The 25,012-nt window shown below is 39.2% G+C and overlaps 1 protein-coding gene across 2 annotated transcripts in view; it reads right to left on the reverse strand.

Moving 5' to 3' along the window:
- Positions 1-25,012, reverse strand: part of WASHC4 (WASH complex subunit 4) — a 69,799-nt gene that overhangs the window by 39,350 nt on the left and 5,437 nt on the right. Inside the window, exons 2-14 of one of the 2 annotated variants that reach the window (XM_004700336.3) lie at positions 23,969-24,108; positions 21,341-21,394; positions 21,168-21,233; positions 20,655-20,700; positions 19,856-19,923; positions 16,001-16,083; positions 14,155-14,197; positions 13,596-13,699; positions 12,866-12,986; positions 11,586-11,709; positions 11,350-11,477; positions 10,275-10,435; positions 4,923-5,049 (exon numbers count right to left, since the gene is read on the reverse strand). In XM_004700336.3, the coding sequence (XP_004700393.1) occupies positions 4,923-5,049; positions 10,275-10,435; positions 11,350-11,477; positions 11,586-11,709; positions 12,866-12,986; positions 13,596-13,699; positions 14,155-14,197; positions 16,001-16,083; positions 19,856-19,923; positions 20,655-20,700; positions 21,168-21,233; positions 21,341-21,394; positions 23,969-24,108 (1,265 nt within the window). Of the gene's footprint in view, positions 1-4,922; positions 5,050-10,274; positions 10,436-11,349; positions 11,478-11,585; positions 11,710-12,865; positions 12,987-13,595; positions 13,700-14,154; positions 14,198-16,000; positions 16,084-19,855; positions 19,924-20,654; positions 20,701-21,167; positions 21,240-21,340; positions 21,395-23,968; positions 24,109-25,012 lie in introns of those variants that run through there. The other variant, XM_045289536.1, reaches the window with a different exon arrangement.

Raw genomic sequence — 25,012 nt, forward strand, 5'->3', positions numbered from 1 at the left:
ATGTATGGATTGTGATGAGTTGTATGAGTCCCTAATAAAACGATTAAAAAATAATAATATCACTCAACAAAACTTAATGTCTCTACAATTCATTTCAGAACCAGATCTTAAGAATTTGAAATAACTTTCTTCTAGAAACAATGTTATTTATATGTGATGGCTAAGTTTCAAAGCGTCCCTGAAAAATGTATTTGGCCTTCTACAATGTACCATAATGGAACTCTGATGGTGTAGTGGTTACATGCTGAACTGCAATCAACATGGTCAGCAGTTCAAGACTACCAGCAGCTCCTCAGGAAAAAGAATGGGCTTTCCATTCCCATAAACAGTTAGTCTCGGAAACCCACAGGGGATCACTATGGGTCAACAATGACTCATTAACAGTGAGAGAGAACATATCAGAAGTGTAGTAATGATGAAATTACAAGATATAACCACAGCTAAAGATTTTCTCCACCAAAAACCAAGCAACATCTCTGAATGACATGTCTGTCCTTGCATTATCAAACAGATGGGAGATAAAGGCTCCTATGGGCAACACCAAGGGCAAGAAGGACTGAGGGCTCTAAGATGCTACGATATGAAACAGAGGAAGAGGAAGAGAGCAGATCTCTAACCAACACAGAAAAGAGATATTTCTGAGTCCCTAGCCAATTGCCCCTTTCCTTTTCACTGAACCAAATCCCCACTGACCCTCTATTACCATCCTCCCTACCTATATTAAGACAGACTAAGAAGAAAGGCCTGGTGATCTATTTCCAAAAATCAAACAATGGATACTTTATGGGTCACAATGGTTGAATCACATTGTGCATGAGACATCATGAGTTAAGGTTACGGCATGTAGTAACAACCTTGTTTCTAACCAGACATCTAGCTTTGTCTCCTTCCATCCCAGTGAGAACAGATTCTCTCCCACCCTTCTATAAGGAAAGGGCACAGGGCTTGTGAGGTTTTACCAAAAATATTAGTGGTGGTAAGCTCAAGATAATGGAGTGGAATATGAAAAGAGGGGAGAAAATATTATCTCTTAAATATTTTTAATCACCTAGGCTTAAAAGGGGTACATAGAAACATTAAGGTAATACTGGAGATTCTCTGGGCATACAAAGCACTAAAATAAGATACATATGCAGCTTAGGGATGATAGAGCCAAGAGACCGGGACAAAAGCCAGTCAGTCTACAACCATTTTCTACCCCATTATATGTGAGAAAGGAAGCATAATTCACCAGTAGTACAAAGTCCTGGTGGCGCAGTGGTTCCAGAGCTTGGCTGCTAACCAAAGAACCCATTAGCCATTCTATACAGAAGAAAGTTGTGGCAGATGGCCCCCAGAGGGATTTACAGCCTTGGAAATCTACTGCCTTTACAGGGTCACTCTGAATCAGAATCCACTCAATGGCAGTGGGTTTGTTTGGGGTTTCCCATCAGTAACAGCGGCTCATGAAGGAGCAATGATAGGGAGGAGGAGGTGGAAGTTTCTCCAGTAAAAGCTTGGTGGTGAAAAGATGTACTAAATTAAGAAAATTAAGACATGAGAGGCAAAGTAGCTCTCTAAGAAAGTTGATAATGAGACCAAAGCTTAGGGATGCATGGAAGAGAGTCACATGCCTGACCTTGTTAGCTAAAAATTGATACACTAGACTCTGCCTCGCGCAGCATTCAGCACCGGGAAACTGACAGAACAAGAACCAGCAAATGAACTTTAGACCGGTGAAAGTGGAGAGTTTCCCTTTCTGGGGGTGTCGAGGGAGCCTTAGGTACAGCCTTCCTGGGTCCACACTAGTCTTCTGCCTGGCATCTGGGGCTGCTTGCTCAGCAGCATCTGCCTAATCCAAAAGAGAAGAACGGAGAGTGAGAGGCCAAACTTATCTTTGGACATTGACTCACAGGAAAGAAAGACAAAAAGGAGAATTCATGGCCCATCAAGGAGAAGAGGGGGTCCTGGTAAATCACTGAAGCTATGGATTGGGACTTGAAGGAAAAGACCAGCCCTCACAGGGATAAGGTCCTCTTCCATCCTCTCACTCCATGACTCGGTGGAGGTGGTCTGGATTGATGACTCTCTCAAGCGGGCTGTGTGCTAGAAAAAAACATAAATCCTCTCTGGAAGAAGAAACCTATCTAGACTTAAGTTATGTCTAGTTATATATATGTGTGTGTGTGTGTGTGTGTGTGTGTGTGGCACTCATATAAATACATATGTGTGTGTGTGTGTGTGTGTGTGTGTGTCTGGTACTCATATAAATAACCAGGCATATAAAGATATGAAACCTATCAAAACCTCAAGACAAACAATAAAACTCAAAAAAACTCAAGACAAACAATAGATAATAGAAATATCCAGTTATTGAAATGATCAGACATAGACTTCAAAATAACTGTGCTGAATATGCTAAAGAAAACAAGTTACAAATTAAGTACTAGCCACCACCCCGAGCAGCCAGTCCCCTTCCCTGCCCTCAGCTTCTCCACCCTGGCCTCCCCCAAATGCCCATGGGCCTTTGTCATCTCATCCTTTTTCAAAAGTACAACAACAAAAAAAGGGGGTGGAACTGGAAGTTATAAAATTATTTTTAATAAACTAAAAAAACCAAATACAGGGAGTCCCCAAGTTATGCCATATTTGAATTACAAAAGATTGTATTTAACACTCTATGTTTGTTTTTACATCTTATTGATAGTGAGATGCACTACATGCAATGTTGCTGCATACATTCAATGTTTGATTTATAAAAATATAAAAAAAGGCAACAGTAATGAAAACGTTACAAATAAACCGATTACAATGGAGCCATTGGAACAGGACCCTGTGATGAAGTGGGGACGAGCTGCAGTGAAAATAAAGCAATCAGTATGGGGTTTAACAGCAGATACACAGAGCTAGAGAGAGTGGGAAGAGACAGAAAAAACGATTAACGAAACGAAGCCGCAGCAAGGCTTTCGGAGCTCGTGGCTAACACCGTTCCAAATTCAAGAAGCTCGACACATTCTGAGCAGCACAAACCCCAAGAAAACCATAAACTGTGCTTTGATGCATAATAATATTACTAAAAAAAAGTAAATCATACAAGCAATTAAAGACCTTCAACTGCAAAAACAACAATACTGACAAATGACTTCTCAACTCAAATAAAGCAAAAAAAAAAAAATTCAACATGAATAACAAATATTGCAAGAAAATAATCTGTCAATGGATTCTATACTCAGAAAACTGCCTTCAAAAATGAAACTGAAATGAACTCATATTTTGACAAAACTTGTCATAATTTTCAACATAAACTCCTATCAAAGAAATACTAAAGGCTCTTTCCCAAGTAGAAAGATGGAAGCTCACAGATACAAAGAGGAAAAGGAAAGGCAGCAGACTGGGTAGATCAGCAGTTATATTTAAATGAAAAATGGCTATAACACAACAGAATAATAATTTATAAATTATCAAGGGTTCATGGGGGGGGGCTGGGAGGGAGGGGAAAAAAAGAGGACCTGATGCCGGGGGCTTAAGTGGAGAGCAAATGTTTTGAGAATGATGAGGGCAATGAATGTACAAATGTGCTTTACACAATTGATGTATGTATGGATTGTGATAAGAGCTGTATGAGCCCCTAAAAGAATGATTAAACTTTTTTTTTTTTTAAACACAACAGTAATAATGTCTTGTGAGGTTCAAAATATACATAATAGTAGCACAAAAGGTAAGAAGGGGATCACCAGAATAGACTGTTCTAAGAGCCTCAGAATATCTGGGAAGTGATAAAACAACTAATTTGTTAGATTTGAGTAAATCCAGGATTACCTTAAAATTCCTAGAGTAGCTCTTAAACAAACAGTAGAGGAATACAGATTTAACAAACCAACAGAGAGAGGGAGAAATAAACTGACACAAATCCTAAAGAGAGCAAGAAAAGAGAAAGGCGCAGGCAGAACAGATAAGACAGGTAGAGATGAATCAGTCAGAAGGTAGTTTTAATTCCCCACCCCGTGCCCCCAAATTCAGAAAAGGCTTGTACACATAACAGTCAAATGAAGAAACAAAGATGATAAGACCAAGGAGAAATATGTGCTGCTTGTAGGAGGCACCCATTAAATACAAGAAGTCTGAGAAGTTACAGGGATCAAAAGAGATGCCATATAGACATCAATCAAAAGACAATTGGCATGGTGATGCTAATAATACACAAATGAGGACTACGGTAAAAACTTTATTAAAGGGACATAAATTAAAAGGACATTTCACAATGATGAAAGGTTCAAAGAAGACAAAATATTCTAAATGCTTAGATCTATAACCAAAAATGACAGGATTAGAGGGTCAAAGAAACAAACACACAAAAATAATGGGCAATTCTAACTCAACTATCTCAGAGTAAGCTGACAAGATGACTGGCGAACCTGGCTTATTTGCTACAGATACAACACTACAATCAACCAATACCAGAAAACCACACTCTTTCCATATATATATGAAATGTTTCCCCGCAAATGACCACAAGCTGGTGATAATGCAGAGCTCAACAAATTTCAAAACACTGAAATTTGGCTAAAAGGCAATAATAAAAAGACAATTAGGAAATCCCCATATATCTAGATTAAGAGAAACCTATAAAATAATCTACAGATCAAAGAAGAAAGTACAATGAATATGTTTAAATATTTTGAACTTTTAAAAGACACTGCAAACACAATACAGAAAAACTTAAGATATGCAATCTAAAAGTCAGGCAGCAATTTAAATATGTATATTAGAAAATGTAAATAGAGGGTCAGACAAGCACAACCAAATCCATTTCTATTTTAGTTCCCGTTTTAAAATAAAAACTATATCCTTACAGGATATGGGTTCTCCCAGTCTCTGACTTTCGTAAATTGGAATGACAAAATATATACCCCCAAATAGTTGAAGTATTAAGATGCAACTACCTGTATAAAAATATTACATCTATTGGTGAGGTCTTCAGCAAATTTATCCATTCTCTGCTCTTTAGATAAAATAGATTCCATTTTCATCATCCACGAGCTCACAAAGACGTAGTAAGACTGCACATCTCTAACAAAGGAAAAGAGCGGAGTTACTTGGCACAGGAAAGGACAGTCACTCCCACTTCTTCACGTTGAGTAGAACAGAGTATTTCTCTGCAGCAGCTACTCCACCTTCCTGGTTGTCAAAAAACAGGTATCAGATAAGCATATGCAATCTACTTGTCCCACAATATTTCCTGAGGGTCTACACAAGCCTGGTGCTATTTCTCCGGATAGAGAATAAAACCAGGAAGTCAGCTGTCAACAAAGCAGAAAAACTCCCTGCCCTCCCTACTCTCGCTACCCTGTTTCCCCAAAAATAAGACCGTGTCTTATATTAATTTTTGCTCCCAAAGATGCACTGGGTCTTATTTTCAGGGGATGTCTTATTTTTCCATGAAGAATACGGTACACATTTATTGTTTATAGTTTTATTAAGAGACCTTGTACTTCCTGTCTGCTCCGGCTGCGCTGCGGCCAACAGTGAGCTGCACGGCGGCGCCCATCACTACGGTCCAGAGTCCAGAGTTACGGTAGCTTCTGGGGGCCTTATTTTCGGGGACGTCTTATTTCCGGGGGGATGCCTTATATTTCAGCGAGAGGCAAAACTGTAAGTAGGTCTTATTTTGGAGGGATGTTTTACTTTCGGGGAAACAGGGTACCAGTCTAGGAAGGAGAGCTGTACAATAATGAACCCATCATTAACATCGGTAGGCTGTCAAATAATGGTCAGTGTCCTGGGAAAAAGGAAAAGTAGGGAGAAGAGAGCAGAGCAGGGGCGCTGGAGGGTAAGATTGTAAACTGAGTGCTCAAACGTGGCTCACTGAGAATGTGATCTGGAGCCAAGACTTAAAGAAGATGGAATAGACCACACAAATATCTAAGAGAATTCTGGAAAGGGACTACCACATGCAAATATCCAAGCAAGTGTGACTAGCATGTTGAAGCAGTGACACAGAAGGCCCTAAAGGAGCAGAGGGAGCAGGGATGGGACCAGAAAAGATCAGGGGGTGAAGTGGGGAATAAGCCTGTGTAAATTCTTGTGGGGACTAAGGCCGTCCACTGTGGGTCGGGTGGGAAAGTCACTAGACGGTGTGAGCAGAGTGAACGGATCTCACTTTGGCGTTAAGAGTGTCAATACCACTGTGGCAGATGTGCTCAAAATTAAACTATAAAGGGGAAAGGGCAAAAGCAGGAAAGCAGGAAGCTACTATAAGGCGGAAGGAAGAGGCTAACAGCTTGAACTAGAGCAGCAGTGGAAGTGAACAAACTCTGAATATAAAACCTAGCCTTTTTGAATGCTTACTACGTGCCAGCCACTGTTCTCACTCATTCCATCCTCACAATAATCTTCTGAGGTAGGCAAGCCCGTCTTCCTTTTACAGCAGTGACAGACACAGAGAGGTTAGGTAATGTGCCCACGAGCCTACGATTAGTAAGCAGCTGAGGGGCACACCCAAACACCTCGGAAGCTTTCCTGCTGCTGCGAGCTGAGTCAACTGTGACTCCCAACAACTCTACCTGACAGAGGAGCAGTGCCTCCAAGGGTTTCCCAGGCTGCCGGGATTGATGAGAGCACATCTGGACTTGTCTCCCTTGCAGCCGCTGATGAGTTTGAACTGCTGACTTCTGAGTTCCCAGCTGTGTACTTAACTCTCAAACCAAACTCACTGCCACCAAGTCAATCCTGACTCAGCAACCCCAAAGGACAAGGTAGAACTCCCCCCGGGGTTTCCAGACTATAACTGTTTACAGGAGTAAAAGCCTCACCTTTCTCCTGCAGAGCAGCTGGCGGTTTCAAAGTGCTGACAATGTGGTTAGCAGCCCAAGGTGTATCCACTGTGCCATCCAGGTTCCTAGCACTTAACTAGTACCCCTTTTTCCCACCCTGAAGAGACTAACCAATAATACTTATCTCTACTACAAAGAATGATTACAAACAATGAACCATGCTGTCACTACATCTCCACTAGATCATGTCTCGTCTTAGGACAAGTACTTTTGATCTGCAAGGTGAATTTAACGTACTCTTTTTCTTTCAGAAACTTATTATGTAAAAAATGAACAATTCCCCATGTCAAATCTAATGTTACCAATGCTGTTAAGTCAGAAAAATGTCCCATTACTGCCTGTCAGAGTCAGCTAGAAGACAGCTTTCCAGAGCCAGGGGCGAAATATCCAGTCAAGATAGAATCCCATGCCAAGCTAGGCAGTGAGTCCATTTTAAGAACTCAATCACTGTGAAGAGAGTACCCCACACTTTATTTAATTCATGTGTTTTAGCGAGGTGAACCCTATCCTCAAATCAGGTTTCTGCAGAGCCAGAATCCCATTAAAGAGCTCAATGTTCCTGTGCTTTGTGAAGAGACTGAAAGTGTCCTTTGGAAAGGGAGTAGGGTCAGGTCTCAGCCGGGACCCCTGTGCAGGAAGGGTGAAAAGGCATGAGGAAGGGCTGAGACTGCGGCGCTCCCTGAGAGCACCCATACCAATGGCATCATGAAGGCAAGCAGCACTTTCTATACAGGACAGGTAGTACGGGGGTTTGGTCACTTTTAGGTTAGTTAGACTTTGTGTGACTTGGGCCCATCACTCACTCCTACTGCTGCCAGATGTAGTGTGTCTAGATAACCAGTATTAAAATAAAACTGTTTCCAAAAAAAGTTATTAATTCACAAAGAATGTCTAAAAATGGCAAACAATCCTGTCCATCTGTTGGTCTCATTTTACAATGCAAATAGGAAAAAACACTAAGGAAATAAAACCCCTTTCCTGAAACAACAGAGACCACTTGAACAGTGTCAACTTGGGGTTTGAAGTAAGGGTCATGCCCTTCCATCTACAGCATTTTTAGTGTCAAAAACAGTTGTGAATGAAAAGCTAATTGCAGAAACCCACAAACCGTGGACCCCAGTCAAGGTGGTGGCGGGGGCACTGGGACACTTGGGGTCTACTGTAAAGTGTGGGGGTATTTCACAGCGTCCCCCACCACTTCTTCTATAGGGTTAGCATGAAGTTAGGAGTCCGAGCTGCAGCAGCTCGCAGCTACACCAGCTCCCTGCACTGGCCAGATTTTCAGATTCTCGTGAAGAAGGACAAGGAAATGAAATAGATGACTGCCTTCTGCAGATCTGTGGCATTCTCTGGAGGCTGCCCACGCAGATCTTTGGAATCAAAGATTTGGGAAACATAAAATGTTATCATGTGAGGGGCATTTGAAAGTCAACTATTCAATCTCCTTCCTCATAAGACTTACTTCCTATGCCTCTTTGATGGCTATCCACATTCTGTTTACGAAATTGGTGAAGGAACAACGTGATCTCTCTGAGCAGCCTACCCAACTCTGCTGCAGGGTCCTAAAGCCGAGCTGGCACAGGCCTGAATGCCGTCACTGGCACTGCCTCTAACTGGGTGAACTCACAAACTGTGATTCTCTAACCCTCATCTTCCTTATCTGAAAAGGGGTATCTAATAGCAGTTAACAACTTGGGGCACACATCTCTGCCATATACAAACTGTTTAAGCTTGGGCAAGTTAAATTTTTCTGTACTACCAGTTTTCTCATCTGTAAATTAGCAGCAATACAATCTACCTAACAAGATTTCCTGATTAAAGGAAATCATATATATGAAGCTCCTAGAATACTTATTATGGCTCAGAGTAGCTTATACTAACCAAATGCTCAATTAATATATTAGTTTTTACTCTTATTATTTCCCGTGAGAATGTTAAGTGTTTATATGAAACATGTCCGAAGCCGACAAACCCCTGCATGATTTGAGTTAGTTCAGCCTGCTGGAGGCACAGGAATCAAATCTGCTCCCTTTTCAACCCATGTGAGCCTCATGGGTTTAAAAACCCCTACTGTCCACTTATCAGATTTCTGTATTAAAGGCTGAACTGTTTAGAGACTCTTAAGAGTCCTCACAGGGCGCGGTTCTCAAACCCTGACATCTTGATCACCTTCATCTGGCACTGCTGCGTGTGGCCCTCTGAAAATGGGACACCAGCTATCATTTGGCCAGTAAGGAGTCAACAGAACTATCAGTTCCCATGTTCAAGCTCAAACTACCGCTGTCCCTAACCTAGACCTAATAGTTTTAACTATAATCAAAGTATGTGTTGGCATTTCAGCAAATATATCACATTGTAAAAGAATATCAAGCTTCTTATACAACTAAAATACATGGTTTTTTTTATTATTAACTTAAACCTGATCCTTGTCTCTTCCATCATATATTCTTACATTTATTTCTTATCAGAAATCAAAATGTCTATCTTTATTCATCATCAGCTCTGTTCTAGAGCCCTCTAACAGCTCAGCCATTAGCAATTCTGCATAAACTAGATGGAATTTTCCACTGACTCTACTCAAAGGACGTGGCATACGGAGACGGACATCCTTCTCCTGCCACCAGTGTGGAGCGGTAGATGATAGCCAAGATCAAGAGAAGGTGGAACGGGTCTCTTACACCTTCAACCATGAGCTGGATACAAACGGTGGCCAGGACACAGCCGGTGGCAGAGTCCATGTAAAATCTTCATTCTGATCAACATGTGATCTGCGCAGTATGCTCAAGCGTGCACATTAGGTTTCACTGTTTGTAGGTGGGTGATGGGGGTTCTTTACACTGCCTTCTCTATTTTATGTATGTCTGGAATTTTACATAATAAGTATGAAGCAAAAGTTAAGGACATAATATCTGAAGACAGAGTTAAAAGTTATCTTTCAGGGAACAGGACTGACATACAGAACAATCAGATTCTTTTCACTTTAAGCCCTAACATTTTCTGACTTTTAAAAAATGTGCACATATTACTTCGACAAAAATAAAAATAAAGAAAAGGAAAAGAGGACTGCATCAAGTTAAAGTCAATCCCTTCAAAAGTCATGGACACACTGTTAGCGTCCTTGACTGCAATGACCAGAGAATTTCTCTTGTCACTTCACTGAAATAAAAATTGCAGAATACATTTTAAAATGATAAAAAGTATCATATCTAGACATGAAATTTGTCTACATCTTAAATCAGGTTTAATCCTAAACCTTGAAAAGAAAATTTTTTAAACTCTGTAGTTTCCCTGGAAAACAGCTCATCTAGAGAGTGCCAAGTCGTTCCTCTGACACAGAGGGCATCATCTACTGCCCAATCATATGCTATAAATCCTCTCCATGTACTTAGAAAGAGTTGACCACGAGATCTGACAACAACAAACCATCTTAATGTTTTCAATATGGCTGTTTATAAAACCTACTTTGTAAGCAACTGGGCTTTCTGCTGCAGGAACGAGTCCCTGTGCATTTTGACGGTTTGAAGACTTTTCCTGTCTAGAAGTTTGGCAGCTGTTGGAATTTTCTGGATCAGAAAAGTATCAGGAAACCATATAATATTAGCAGTTAGCGTGATGGCTGGTACCTGGATTAATTAAAGGAAGAAAAATCAGAGTGTATAAGCTGAACAATAAGCTGTTCTTTAATATACAATAGCAGACAGAATTGAGTTCAGGAAGAAAGAACCACAAACGTCCTCATCAATATATTATGGGGCAAGTTGCCACTGCGATACATTAAGGCATTTCTGCATCTAGAGTTGACGGACATGACAGCTACTTCATTACCCCTATCTACTAAACAAAGTACACCGAAACCCATGAATAAAAAGATGCCCAGGTAATTAACAACTTGTATCTTCACAACCCTTACTTTCATTCTACAAACTAAATTTTCAACTTTAAAATTAGGTGAACACATGATAGAAATAGCAAAGTTGTAGAAAAAGACTTTAAATTTTTTCTAGCTCATAATGGCAAGGAGAAAGTAAGAAGAGAAGAAAGAAGGGGGACAAACAGTAGCAGCAGGAGCAGAAGTAGAAAGTGAACATATAGGGAAGAATTAGATACAGACCAATATAGACGTATAGGGAGTAGAGTGATGAGGTATTTTCATTTGTTGTGATCCTTATCTCTGGAATGCTTTGATGTTAAAGGTAACTAGTATTAAATTATTACTTTACATATAAATACACGTGTGTGTATTTATATATATGTCTATGAGCCCTGGTAGCACAGCGGGTTATGTATGGGGTGGCTAACCACAAAGTCCCTCCACAAGAGAAAGGGGAGGCTTTCTATTCCTGTAAATGTTTACAGCCTCAGAAACCGACAGGGGCAGTTCTACCCTGACCTATAGAATCGCTATCAGTCAGAATCAACTCGATGGCTGTAGATTTTGAGTGAGATAATATAAAATAGAAATCTATTTTAAAATATACATTTTACCCCATTTTAAATGACCTAATGAGGTTGAAAAAATAAAGTTCTAAGCTCTTACCTTCTTACAAATGTCCAATAACGCCTTATAAAACTTTTTATCCACAGTTCGAAAAATCTGAAAGTGCAGCACGAAGAGGCCACAGATGCCAACATACTTGTCCCTTTGGTCGATTTCGGAAGGCTCTCCTATAGCGCCAGAATATGAGAGAGAGAAGCAGAGAGAAGTAAATGCTACTGTCAAAACACGACAACCTTACTTAATAAACACTGGGGAGGAAATGCAGTGTACATTACCAAGTTTGGCTTCTACGTTGGAAAAAATTGAGCGAATGCTATGTGCAAATTCTTCAGCAAAAGTGCTATTCTTGGACACGAATACACCTCCATTTAGGGAATCAAACTGCTGTTCTATACAGGCCTAAGCAGGAAACAGTAAAGAGAAATTTCCATTCTGAATAGACTACTGAACAGGTTTCAACACTGAGCCTGATCCACCTCGGTAATTCCCTTTTTAATTTCTGACAGGAGACACTGAAGAGGGTTTTCCTCCCTCTCCTCTAGGATGCAATCCCTTTGGATGGAAAATCGCATTTGGAGCTGCGTAGTGCCGTAGCCCAGTGGAAGCAGTGACACAGAACTGACAGAGCCGTGACGCTAGGCAGAGATGCACAGCAATGCTCATCAGACACGTCTCTGACTAAGCATCAAGACAGGTTTTAATTTTACTTGCAGTAGCATTTCAGAGTCGAGTTGACTTTTGGGTGTGTGTTCACAATTACATCTCCTATACTTGATTATAGGATGGGTAGAAATAGCTTCCAGGAAAAAGAATCGACAACAAAAATATTTGATCTTCTGAGTCTAATGGGCTTAGTTAAATGCTAATAAGAGTCAGGACTGCTCTGTTAAAGTTGCAATCATGTAAAATATGCACAAAAGGCAGCCTTGAAGCGGATTCAAAATAGAATACATGTCACTGCTGCTAGAAACTGCCCACAGCAGCCCTGGCCAGCAGGACTTTCTGCAATAATGGAGGCATACCACCTATGCTGTCCAATCCAACAGTCCCCCAGGAACAATCAACAGCTATAAAGCACTTGAAAAAACAGCTGACTTCTATAACCAAAAAGCCATGTTTTAATTTTATTTAACTAATTATCATTTACACAGTCCCAAGTACTTCCAAGATACCATACTGGACCATGCAAACTCAATTTCATCTCCTGAGCATATGGAGAATTAAATCACCCTAAAAAGTAGCCGGGCAAATTGAAATAAAGACACCAACCACATTCCAGAATATCTTACTGCTCGAATAGCTTTGGAGATTCCTCAACAGTTTTAATTGAGAGGGGAGGAAAAAACCACCCAAACACCAGGAGCACACTATTATTATTGTTTGCTGTTAGACACTGAAAAAAACTACACTGTTGTGCACTAGCAAGGTTTTAAACCACAGAACTTTCAAAAGCAAAATATATTTAATAATACCCTAATGATACTGTCCCACTGTAATTCTGAGCTAGGTCAACTACAAGAAGCCCGCTTGCTATGGTCTGGTAAGTTCTCGTTACCTGGAATATCATTCCATCAAGTAATTGCCCTTCCAGCTTCAGTAAGAACTTTTCAAATGGTTTTAGTTTTTCTTCTTGAATCCCGAACTTGGAAGGATTATGATGCACAGATTTCAGTAATCTAGTATGGGAACAGAAGAAAGATCTTAAATTGGTCTGTGGAGCTCTTACATTAATATATTTTTAATTTCCCTAGGAACCAAAAGTTTGTATTTACAATCCGTGTTTGACTCTACACATTCAAAAATCTGACCAGAACCTATCCTGATATTCTTAATTTCTTATCAGGCTCTCTTCTATTCTCTTAAATTCAGACGTCTCGTATTCAGTGGAGACTAGCAAATACTTACAAATTGAATAAAATACCTTCTTGTAAGCAGATTTGAAGTGAATAATACAACAAAACTAAGCTTAGATGGATAGAACCCAAGGAAAAGTAAGCCTGAGCCCTACTAACAATGGCACAGGACTGGGTGACCATTTCCTTCTGTTGTATGTAAGGATGCCATCGGCTGGAGCCGCTCATCAGCTCCGAACAACAATGCTGGGCTAGCACAACACACACGCTGGAAATTAAAGCGTGATTATCGTCCTCATAAAAACATTTGACACAACAGCCCTCTAAAATCAGATACTGGATCATTTAAAGGAGTCTCATGATTATATCTGTTTACTTTTTCACTACTAACATACATGACATAGATCCTTTTGTAAAATGTGATAGACTCACCTTTTGTACATAGTCCAGTGGTCTTTCAATGTGATATGATTATCAATAATCTCATCCAGGGTGAGCAACACTGTTAGCAACTCTCCCAAGTGCTCATACATAGTCTGTCAAAAAACCTTTAATGATTATCATTTAATTACTAGTTAGACGTTAAGCGTTATGTGCCTTTTTGAAATAAAATTAATTTCAGCTAATGAAATTAGCAAGAGCAGCAGATGAATCCTTTGTATTAAGTTACAGGTTTGGTCCTCAGACAAGACTGTTAGTCTTAAACAGAGAAAAATACTTTGCCCAACATCCCCTCTTTTGGACCTTGCAAACTGGTTCCACGGCCCAAAAAGACCAGTTGGACTGCTGGATCGGGTCACTAATGATAAAAACTCAAGCTTGCCCTGGGTCAGTAATCACCTCACAAACAGCCCCCCAAAGAAAAATCCTTGATAAGCTCTGCGAGAACTGCTGCACTCCCCAAACACAGTGTACGCAAAAAGTTACATACACAAACTCCTAAGTGAAATACTACCTAAAATTGTTTTACAGGTCGTTAAATTACTTTTACCTGAAAATGAACGCCAGTTGTCTCTATGATTTTGGGTGCAATCCTGCAATAAAATAACACCAAAGTTTAAAAACTGTCCTTTTTTGGTCAGTTTACATTATCTTAAATCATTCACACAGTAGCAGAAGCTCCCAAAAGGTTAGCAATTGTTTATTTGTATTAAGGACTTAGCCACTAAATTTTAAGAGATCGAAGAAATTATAACCATATTATACTTCCCTCAGAAGAGTATTATCTTGCACATATTAAGACTGGAATATTTTTCTTTATACCCTCGTCTGTAATAATACAACAGTGAGTGGCCAATAATCATTTACGTCTAAAGGGTCTATCCTGAGAAGGAGGTAGAGAATTAACAAAAGTAATAATGCCTATTTTCCTGAACTATCAGAATCTCTCAGCAACCAGCTACAATCTTTATTATGCCACCCAAATGCGAGGAGTTCTTGACTACTTTGTAATGATTTCTGAGTCCTGGTTCGTGCTAAAAAACAATGCATACTACTGGAAGGATACCAAAGTCAAAAAGTACCGGTGAATTCAATTTTACTTTCTAGAGGTTTTCCTCAACATTAAATAAAGGAAGATAGTGTATCTCAAAACATACAAATCGTTCTCGAGATAAAATGCATTTTTCTAAAAGATTAAACACAAAATCAAATAAACATCATCTTTGTATTGGAGGGAGTCCTCTTATAATTCACACAGTGTACTGAGGAGGGGGGACTAGGCTCATGTTCTTCTGCCAGGAGGGGAACTTTGGTCAAAGGTCAGAACATAAATACCTAACTTAAGGGGAAACCATGGAAAGGAGAAACAATAAACACCATTTTCCAGGTCATCAGGCAAGTTAAGATGCAGCATGTCATAGTTAAGAACAATGAATGGATCGGTGACCAGAACAGTACCTAAACTGAATCGGAATCTTGACAGTAACTTCTCTGGCCCACAGGTATCTGTTCTGCTGTGAGCTCCTACTCATATAACTGAAAGTTATTGTACGGACTTTTCAGATAGTAAGCATGGAACATGCTAAGTATAGAGAGCCAATCAAATGTGAGATGTTATTTGGAGATCCTAACAACAGGAGGGGAGATGAGAATTGGGTCATACTGGACGCAGATTCAGACTCACTTCCATCAAGTCGAACCAGACTCACAGCGACCCGGTAAGACAGGGTAGAACTGCCCCTGTGGGTTCCTGAGACTGCAACTCTTAGCCACAGCTTTCTCCCTCAGAGCAGCTGGTGGTTTTGAACTGCTGACCTTGCAGTTAGCAGCCCAACATGTAACCACTAAGCCACCAAACTCAGTCCCACACTCAAATGATCATTAAAATTAGAAAAAATTAGAGAAAAAAATTAATGTAAATTCACTAGCCCTGCTCCCTAAGATTCTATACTTGAGGAAAAGTCCCATGTGACTCACTGCATCAGGGAATCACTTATTTCAAGGAGAAAAAGAATAAGGATATGATAAGGAAATAAGGAAAATATGATACATGTACAAATTCGAACTTAGCCTTCTCTATATTGTCAAATTTCTTTTTTTAAGATTAGTCTGTAAACATTTAGCTTTAGACATGTAATGGGTTGATTCAATGGAGTAGGGACCATGTCTCATTGACCTATGTCCCACATATCATCAGGTGATGTTTGAAAAATGATGAGTGTTTAGAGAATGCTGGAAAGTGCACAACGGAAGGAAGGAAGGATGGCTGGATGGGTGGTGAATCAGTGAGTGAGTAAACAAGCAAATGAAAATCTACTGGGGGAAATTGTCTGGTTTAAGAAAAACAGTTCCTGCATCTCTATCATACAAGTAAAAATATGTCTAAAATCCATTACTTGTTACTGATATAGAGGGCAGCCAATTGATGGACTACATTCATCACCACTTCATAGCACCTCGTAACAAAACAAGACAGTTCCTGAAATGACAAGGTGAGTATATGTTATAAAGTTGCTTTTTAATGTTACTATTTCTGATTGAATTTTATAGTAACAACGCTAAACAAAATAAAACAATTTTCTGATAAAATCTCCGGTGAATCAGCATCCAGACAACCTCAAACGTTCTTCCAGCAATCAGTATGTCAGACTCTCCCCCTGTACCCCAGTCAGTAATCAGTATGTCTGACTCACTCCCGTACCCCACAGTCAGTAATCAGTATGTCAGACTCACCTCCTGTACCCCACAGTCAGTAATCAGTATGTCTGACTCACCTCCTGTACCCCACAGTGAATTCCACCTCTTTGTCCCTCCAATACTTTCAATTTCACATCTTTCTTAGTGGTCACACTCCATCTGGAAGGCAGGGGCTGCCTCGTTCCCTCTCTGAATACCCACTGCCTAGGTTGGTGGCTAATACACAACAGCTTCTGAATAATTCATCCATCTTACTCAATGAATAAATGAATGAACATGTGAGTGAATGAAGGAGCTAAAAAGCTACTAGTTTAAAAAGTATGATGATGAGAAGGGATTTTCCATAAGTCCCCTGAAATAAATTCAAATGTTTTTAATAACCATATTTTAAGCTATTATCAATACACAAGCTTGGCCCGGACTAGGTAAGATATCAATTATGTTTGTCATCAAATAATACTTAACTCCTATCTGCCATTCTATAGATCTTCTGAAAATGTGGCTTAGAGGTCTCTATTTTTAAGCCTATAGAAGCAGTCTGTATCTGATATATTTAAACTGGATTAGACCTATAGTACTTCTAAAGTTTAAGATCTATGAGGGCAGGGATTTATTTCTGTTCTGGTTTTATGTACTGCTATAGTCCCAGGAACAGAAACAGTTCCTAGCATACTTTAGACTCACAAAAAATATCTGTTGAATGTTTACATCAGGAATTTTATATCATCCATAAGAACAAAAAATGTCAACATTCCTAAAAATAAAAACAAATAATTTCAGTTGTATTTCAAACAAAGAGTCTTATTAGTTTCATATTTCCTATTAAACTTCGAAAATACTTGTATTTCTTCCTTTCAATTTCTATGAAATTCTCATTTCTTTCTCTAGGTCAGTTGAGCTCAACTCAAGTCCATAAAGAGAATTTCATTTTAGACATTTATGAAGTCTCTTCCAAAGTATTTTGTCTCTATAGTCATAGACCTGCTATCATTCAAAAGTATGATTATGGAAGAGAAGTAAAGAAATGAAAAGCCGGTGGTCATCAACTTAGCCGGCCAGCCCAAGTGCCAGGCAAGAACTGTGCTGGAGAAGAAGGTTTCAGTGATGATTATGTGGAGGCTGGATTCCACACCTGGATCGGTTCTTAGTTAGCAATTTACTCACCCAGGCACTCCATCCATTATATGTAATGCACATGTAAAAATCAGTCTAAAAATACTTGCATAATGGATCAGCTTCCTAGTTTGGTTCTGACCATAATAAAAAATAAAAGATGTCATTGGCAATTTGCCATCTATTAAAAGGAGAATTAGTGGATTTTGACAAGAAAGTCAGTTAGCCAAGATATGCACCTCCTTGCATTCTGATTGAGGTGATGGGGTTTGCTGTTTGATAGGACATAAAAAGGGTGACTCTCCTTTTAGAGTCAGTCCAAGGAATGTTAGCATTTAAAATACTTTCCAATTCAGGAGTCTAAAGAATTCTCAGGAGTTTTCATGAGAAGGATGCTAATTTCTTCAGATTAAGTGGAATAAGTTTGTCAATCTAATCCAACTAGATGTCTTTACATATGTTCCTCTTTAAGAATAAATTTATATTGCAGTGATATAAATGTTTAATGCTACCTCTCATTAGGATATAAAAGGATCTAGCCAGCTCATTAATAGTTGGAAGATTTTTCTCTAAATAAGAGTAACATTTCCTATTTTAAAATTTTCTGAGACTGTTCTCTTTGGCAAATTGAATTCTTCTCTATTTATATAAAACATCCTACTAATATAAAATGCAAGGGCCCTAGTGGTGTCGTGGGTAGGAATGAAGCCACTAAGCACAAGGTCGGCTATGTGACTAGACCGGCTGCTGTGCGGGAGAAAGAGGAGGCTACTGCCCGCATGAGGACGGAAGTCTTGGAACCCGCTGGGCAGTTTAACTCTGCTGTGCAGGACTGCTAAGAGTAGGACTTGACTCAATGGCAGGCAGGTGTTTTCTAGTTTGTATAAAATACATCACAGCTCATGCGTGGTTTCCACAGGCAGGTGGAAAGGGCACGTGGCACCGCTGTGCAGAGGGACGGGAAGATCCGGAAGTGGACAGTGGCCATGGCTGCACAACATGGGAAACAATGTCACTGAACTGTGGACACAAAAATGTTGAAATGGCAAGAATTCTGTTATATACAAGGAGGCTTCAAAGAGTTCACGGGAAAAAATGAAATTAAACAATAATGAAATGTTTCCATAACCTTTGTGAAGCCACCCATCTATGTTCACCATAATTTAGAAGGGGGGAAGAAACAAACTCTGAACAAATGTCAACTTTTCCCTGAGCAAGAGCAATCATTAGAAGAAAAATATCTGCTATTTTGGCTCCCGGTGAAATGGAACTTGACATGAGAAGGGCTCATTGCACGTACTTGAATTGGAAACCAAGGTTCTGGAGCAATACGCATTTGGGCAATAAACTAAGTAACACAATTCACTGAATACACTTCGAGCTCTAATAATAACAAACAACATAACTTTACTTTTACAGTGTCAAATAGCAAAACTACCATAAAGTCAAGAAATTGACAAACTGGAGAAAAGAGATACGGAACTCAGATAAAGAGCCAAGGAATAGACACACTAGGTAAAATACAGATAAATGAATAATTTTCAATATATGAGACAATGAACATCTTCATTAGTAAGGGAGAGATAAATTTGTAAATAATTATGAGATACTGAAACATTAATGCGAACAGTTTTTTAAGTCGCAGAAAACAACAAGACCAAATACCATTTCTATCGGGTTCAAAACGAAACAATGCTAAACTTTTAGGGATACATGAGAACTAGGGCCCATTGGGAAATAAGGCGTGATGAGAAGAGTACGTGCACGTGCTAGCTCCCATGATCTAGGTGCTGTGTTAGGTGGTAAGTTGCTGGGTGCTCATTTTATTAAGCATGACATGCATATAATTACACATATTGTTTTTTAAAACAAAACTACACAAGGTGGATAATAGCATGTAGAGTGTGCTAATATCACACTGTAAGTCCAAAGGGTGCTCAGCTCAAACACATTACCTCTGAGGGAGGTAGGATTGTTCGTGTTTTTTTCCTTATCTCCAATGTAAACACATTGTTTTTGTAATGGGGAGGGAGAGATCCAAGTTTTTCATTTTTTGATAAAATGAAACCCAAATGTCACAAAGACTTTTGCAAGGACCAAGAGCACAACTAAATGGGAATGTGTGGTTAAAGGCATCAAGCAGTGCTGCCTTTAGCCACCTCATCACAAAATGGCCATAAATGGCATTTTACAAAGAAACTTACTTTGACATCTGTTTCCTATAAAATGATAGGGAAATCTTTCAGAAGTTACTTATTTCCTAAATCATAACCCACTGCTCTTTAAGTTTTCTTTAAATTTTTTTCTTTATGTTTTCTTTAAGTTAACTGTTTTTATATAATAAAATAACAATAAGTAAATAAGTTTTCTTATTATGGGTAAATTAACTGAAAGCTTTCAGCAACAACAAAAACACTCAATATGATGTAAAAATCAGTTACCTGTAAGAATGAAACAAATCTCCCCATTTGAATTTGACATTCACCTTCCACCATGCTGGAATCTGTAGCTTTAAGAGACAACAAGAATCCTATTTCAGTGTTTCAAATTAAACAACTCACTCCACAAAGAAAGGGAAATAAAAGCACTATTTATATAGTACCATAAAAGACAATAGTTTAACACTGAAAGGAAAATGAGACAACCATCAGTCTCACACTCAGAAGGAAACACATTCTACTGTTTAATGAGTTCAATGGAAATTCTCATCTAGTCAGAGAACTTTGTTATTTTAAAAAATACTGCAAAACACTTTAGCAAATTTGCCACTACTTCATCACGACTCAATTTTTTTCTCACCTGTTTACTGAGTAAACAAAAAAATCCAAAAAGTTATCTTGGAGGTTTATTGTCTTACACTACCACAATTGCCAGAAAGACAACAAATCTGTCTTTGAAGCAGTACCACAACAGTGCTCCTTAGAAGCGAGGGTAAGTGAGACTTCGTCTCACATGCTTTGGGTATGTTCTCAGGAAGAGCAGTCCCTGGAAAAGGACATCAGCGTGGTGGAGAGTCAGGGGAGGAGAACCCTCCAGGAGATGCACTGAGACAGTGGCTGCAGCAACAGGCTCAGACCTAACCACAACTGTGAGCATGGTGCTAGTCCGACTACGCGGAACCGACTCAAAATCACCTACTACACAGACCACACATATCCATGTAGTCTAGAACTGTCTGAAGTTCTATTTCAGCTTCAAAATGGCATCACTGCGTTACAAATTTGAAAGTTCAAAACTTACCTCCTTCTCCATAAAACAGCAGGCCATTATAAAATTTCATTTCAGCCTGATTTAACAAACAAAAAAGAACGAGATATTTTTAATGTTGCTAATTTGTTCTTAAGTCACTAGGCTCTTTCAGTGGCCTATAATTAATAAACTGATGACAGTATCATTTATATACAAAGTCACTTAAATTTTAAAAATCTATAATACAAGCAAATTCTATTTATTTTTGAGAATATCAAAGATATTGTTGATGCTCAGAACGCTTTTCCTGATGTCGCGAGTCTTTACTATGTCTTACACAGCAGACCACTCTGCTCTTGGCCTCCCATTAATTCATGGGAGAGAGAGCTTTTTGACACAAAGTAAATACTCAACGAGTGGAATTTATTATTATTACTATTGCTTTAAATAAATATTTAACCACTACCCAATAACCAATGAATATCCATCTAGAAAATACATAAGCACATCTTTGATTTTAAAGTACCTGTATTTAAAGTCTAAAGACAGAGTACAAGCAATTACCTCATACTTTAATTTCTTGATTTCACAACAAAGTGCAGCATAAACAGTGATGACTTTGTTTAAGACCTGGTTCCAGTCATTAAAAACATAAGAGAAAAAAGTATTATTATAACTGGAAATTTCTTTTGAAAAAGCACTTATAAAAATACACCTTGAAGCATAGACATGGGTACCTTGTTTTCAGTCTTTATGAGTTCCAAAAGGGAAGACTGCTCACAGGGCAGAAGCTACAGAAACAGAGAAGTACATTTCATGTCAACTTGAAAAATCCGTGGAATTATTTTATGTTCACAAATTGTAGCTACGTCTCTCCTCAGTTAAACGTGTGCTAGACCCTGCGCTGAGCCCCAGCACCACACACCACACCACACCAACTGTTCTGCTCAACACAAGCCCACTTGCCAGCGTAATAAAGCAAGTGGGCTTGTTCAAGGAGAAATGGCACCACCTGATGGAATCATGGTGCAAAGACTTTTTTTTCTTCTCTTTACTAAAAGCTGTTTTTATTTCTAACAGTATTTGAGAATGTACATTCTAATTTTGGGCATATGAATAGTAGCTTGGTAGAAGTAAAAATACCACTTTTAACAGGCTTACAACCAGAACACAACAGGGAGTAGGGCTTTGTTTATATTTCAACCCAAACAAGTCAAAACAAAGGAATTTGAGTAGCAAGGGGTAATGGGATATGTTCAGATATGCCTGCCAAAGACTATAATACTAAAAAAAAAAAACACAACTAAATATTATTATTCATCCAAGGAGCCCTGGTGCTGTAATGCAGCTTGACCCACAGTTGCTCTGCAGGAGAGAGATGAGGCTTTCTGTGCCCATGAAGAGTTGCAGTCTCAGAAGCCCACAATGCAGTTCTACTCTGTCCTCCAGGATCGCAGTATGAGTCAAACGCAACTCAATGCCAGTGAGTTTGTTTATGGGTCTTATTACTCATCCAGGGATGCTACTGTCTGCATTAATACTGGCATTTCTGTATGTTTTAGATTTGGGTTTTGTAGTGAAGGGAAAAAAGTAGTTACCTCATTTGAGTTTAAAATCATTTGATGACTTTACAAATTATAAAAGAACTAAAATTAAAATTTCAGAGCGGAACTATAATTTAAGTAGGTATGCCTTAAAGGAAATCTGAAATGAAACTTGAAAGTCTTCATGTGTTCGATGCCGAGTGAAATAAAGCAGTCACACAAAGACAAATATTGTATGATCCTACTTATGTGAAAAAGGCCAACAGTTATCAGGGATGGGAAGGAGGCTACATGCAAAGATTTAGGTTGTCTCACAAGTGATCAGGTGGGAGAAAACACAGGGTCAGACTAATGTTAGTCAGCTCCTTCCAGTATGACCAAGGAAAAGACCTCTCATCATTTCAGAATTTGCCTGGCAGATAGAAGTTTAATAACATGTAGCGAAATGGGTCAAGATAAAACACCAAGAAGAACTGAACGAGCCGGCATGTTTTCCTTCTTGCACAGCTCTAGGGCTCCAGCACAGTTCAAACACAGTATGTAGCCCAATTCCCACGCCTTGCTGAGCATCATCTTCAAGCCATCTCTTTAGGAAGTGTAGTGGTAGAAGTCTCTTTGGGGAGTGATTATATATTATCAAGTCAGTATTTATGTAAGGAAATGATATATCCCTTTTCTCAATGGGCTATGTTTAGAGATTTTGTATGAGTTTGTGATTTTCTCCTAATGCTAAGCAAAACACCTTGTATGAGAGTGTCATGAATTGAACTGAATCCCTGCACACACACACCCAAAATGTATTGGAATGCTAACCACTACAGACACGAATATGCCTATTTAGAAATATGGCTTTGTTATGCTAACGAGGCTACATCATGTGGCTAACTTCTAAGTTACAATGGGTAGCAGGGGCTCCTTAAGCCAAGCAAGCACAACAGGTTGTTCGAAGATCTCCAAGGAACTTTGGCTACAGACCTAGTAGAGACAAGGACCTTTCCCTGGAATTACACATGGGATTGTATGGTATGTGGAATGTATTTCAATAAAGCTATATTTTAAAGTTCACACTTGCTGAGCTGTCACAAGAATGCTGGTGTTTTCATGACTGAACACTGCTGACTAGTCAGGAGTTACACTCTCTCATACAGTTTGTGAGACTGAAAGCAATATGGGTCTTTATAGGAGCCAGCAGTACAGGATAGCTTTTGCTTGAAATAGTCAGTCAGCAAGATGTGTTAACATGCAACATAAGACAGTATCTGGTACATAATAAATGTTGGTTATTATTTAAGTGATAACAGGCTACAGGTTTAAAAATGGAAGTACCTCAAAATGGAACAAAGAGCAACTTAATACATTAAAAATAAAAAAAATAAACCACTCACATTACCCACCGCATTGAGTCCATTCTGACTCACAGTGACCTGACCCTGTGTAAGATGTCCAAAACTGTAAGCCTTTATAGTACAAACAGTCTCATCTTTCACCCACAAACCAGCTGGTGGGTTTGAAGTGCCCACCAGCTTGTAGTTGGGAGCCCAATACCAAATCCACTGAGCCACTAAGGTTCCTTAACAATCACATTAAGATCCCCTAAAGAGCCTTTCTAGTTCTCTAAATTCCAAAACATAAAGGTATAGTTTCCATTAAAAAAATATACCGTATATACTTGTATATAAGCCGAGTTTTTTCAGCACATTTTTAATGCAGTTTTTGTGGTAAAATTAGGTGCCTCAGCTGATGTTCAGATCAGCTTATACTCAGGTATGTATGGTACTATGTCCTGAAAAAATAACCAAGGGTAAAAAAAAAACAGAAAACCTTTAATGCTATGGGATCAAGATTGAAATCCCAAACGTCTCCAATCGAGTCATCCAGAGCATCCTCAACTCTTCTCAGGTGAGAGGTATATTCCTCCAGAAACTTCCCATAATTCTTCAGCTGGACTTCTGCATGAATTTCTAAAAGTAAATTTTTAGACAGGATATAATGAGTACAAGTCATGAGTTGTCATGTATAATGTACTGTAGAAGAAGGATATAACCATCTCAAAAGCCACAGCACGGTAGGCAGTAGACACTGCTACACTGTATTACTTTACAATGTCTGGATTTCTTGAGAATAAAACGTTAAACAAAGTAATTCAGATTCCAATCATCTCCAAATAGGTTACCTAGTTTTTAAAACAGTAGATGTGAATATATATATATATATATACACAGAGAGAAAGCGTGTGCGAGAGCGAGCGCGGGAGCGCTCTGTTACCAGCCCAGATCTCATTAGGTGTAGCCTAAAAATCAGACTGGATGCTAATGAGAGGAGAAAGCTGTGCTTTAGTGGATCAAGCAATGAGCAAGCTGGGACTAGAGTCACCACAGCAAGCTCCTGATAAAAAGGGATTTGCACTTGTATATGTGTGCACCAGAATGTCAATTGAGGGAATTATGTATATGCATCAGATTGCCAAGGAGTGGTCATGAACATGCACTGAGGCAGGACTATAAGTTTGGGCAGGAAAGGGCTTGACAGACCCCTTGCTTCTAAATGTTGGTCTGGTGGCATCTTTCTGGTGACTTTTGTTCCTAAATCAAAGTACTGTTGTTTCAGAGGCAGCTGGAGGCTGCCACTGCCTTTTCTGCTGGGTTTGCATGCAGTGCTGGACATTTGTGGACCAGCCCTGGTTACAGCCCTCACTTGCTTGCTGGCGTAGAACAGGGAAATATATGTGAAGTGCATATTTCAACAGCCTGTGACAACATCTCATCTATCTTAAGGGTAGTACATTGGGTAAGCTGCTGAATTTTCAGCATTACACCAGGCTAAGTAAGTCGGTGAGTGGTCTCAGAAATATAATAGTAATACTCT

The sequence above is a fragment of the Echinops telfairi genome, unplaced genomic scaffold, assembly GCF_000313985.2.
Source record: "Echinops telfairi isolate 266 unplaced genomic scaffold, ASM31398v2 ScPeMD7_2;HRSCAF=8, whole genome shotgun sequence".
In the NCBI taxonomy this organism is placed as follows: domain Eukaryota; kingdom Metazoa; phylum Chordata; class Mammalia; order Afrosoricida; family Tenrecidae; genus Echinops; species Echinops telfairi.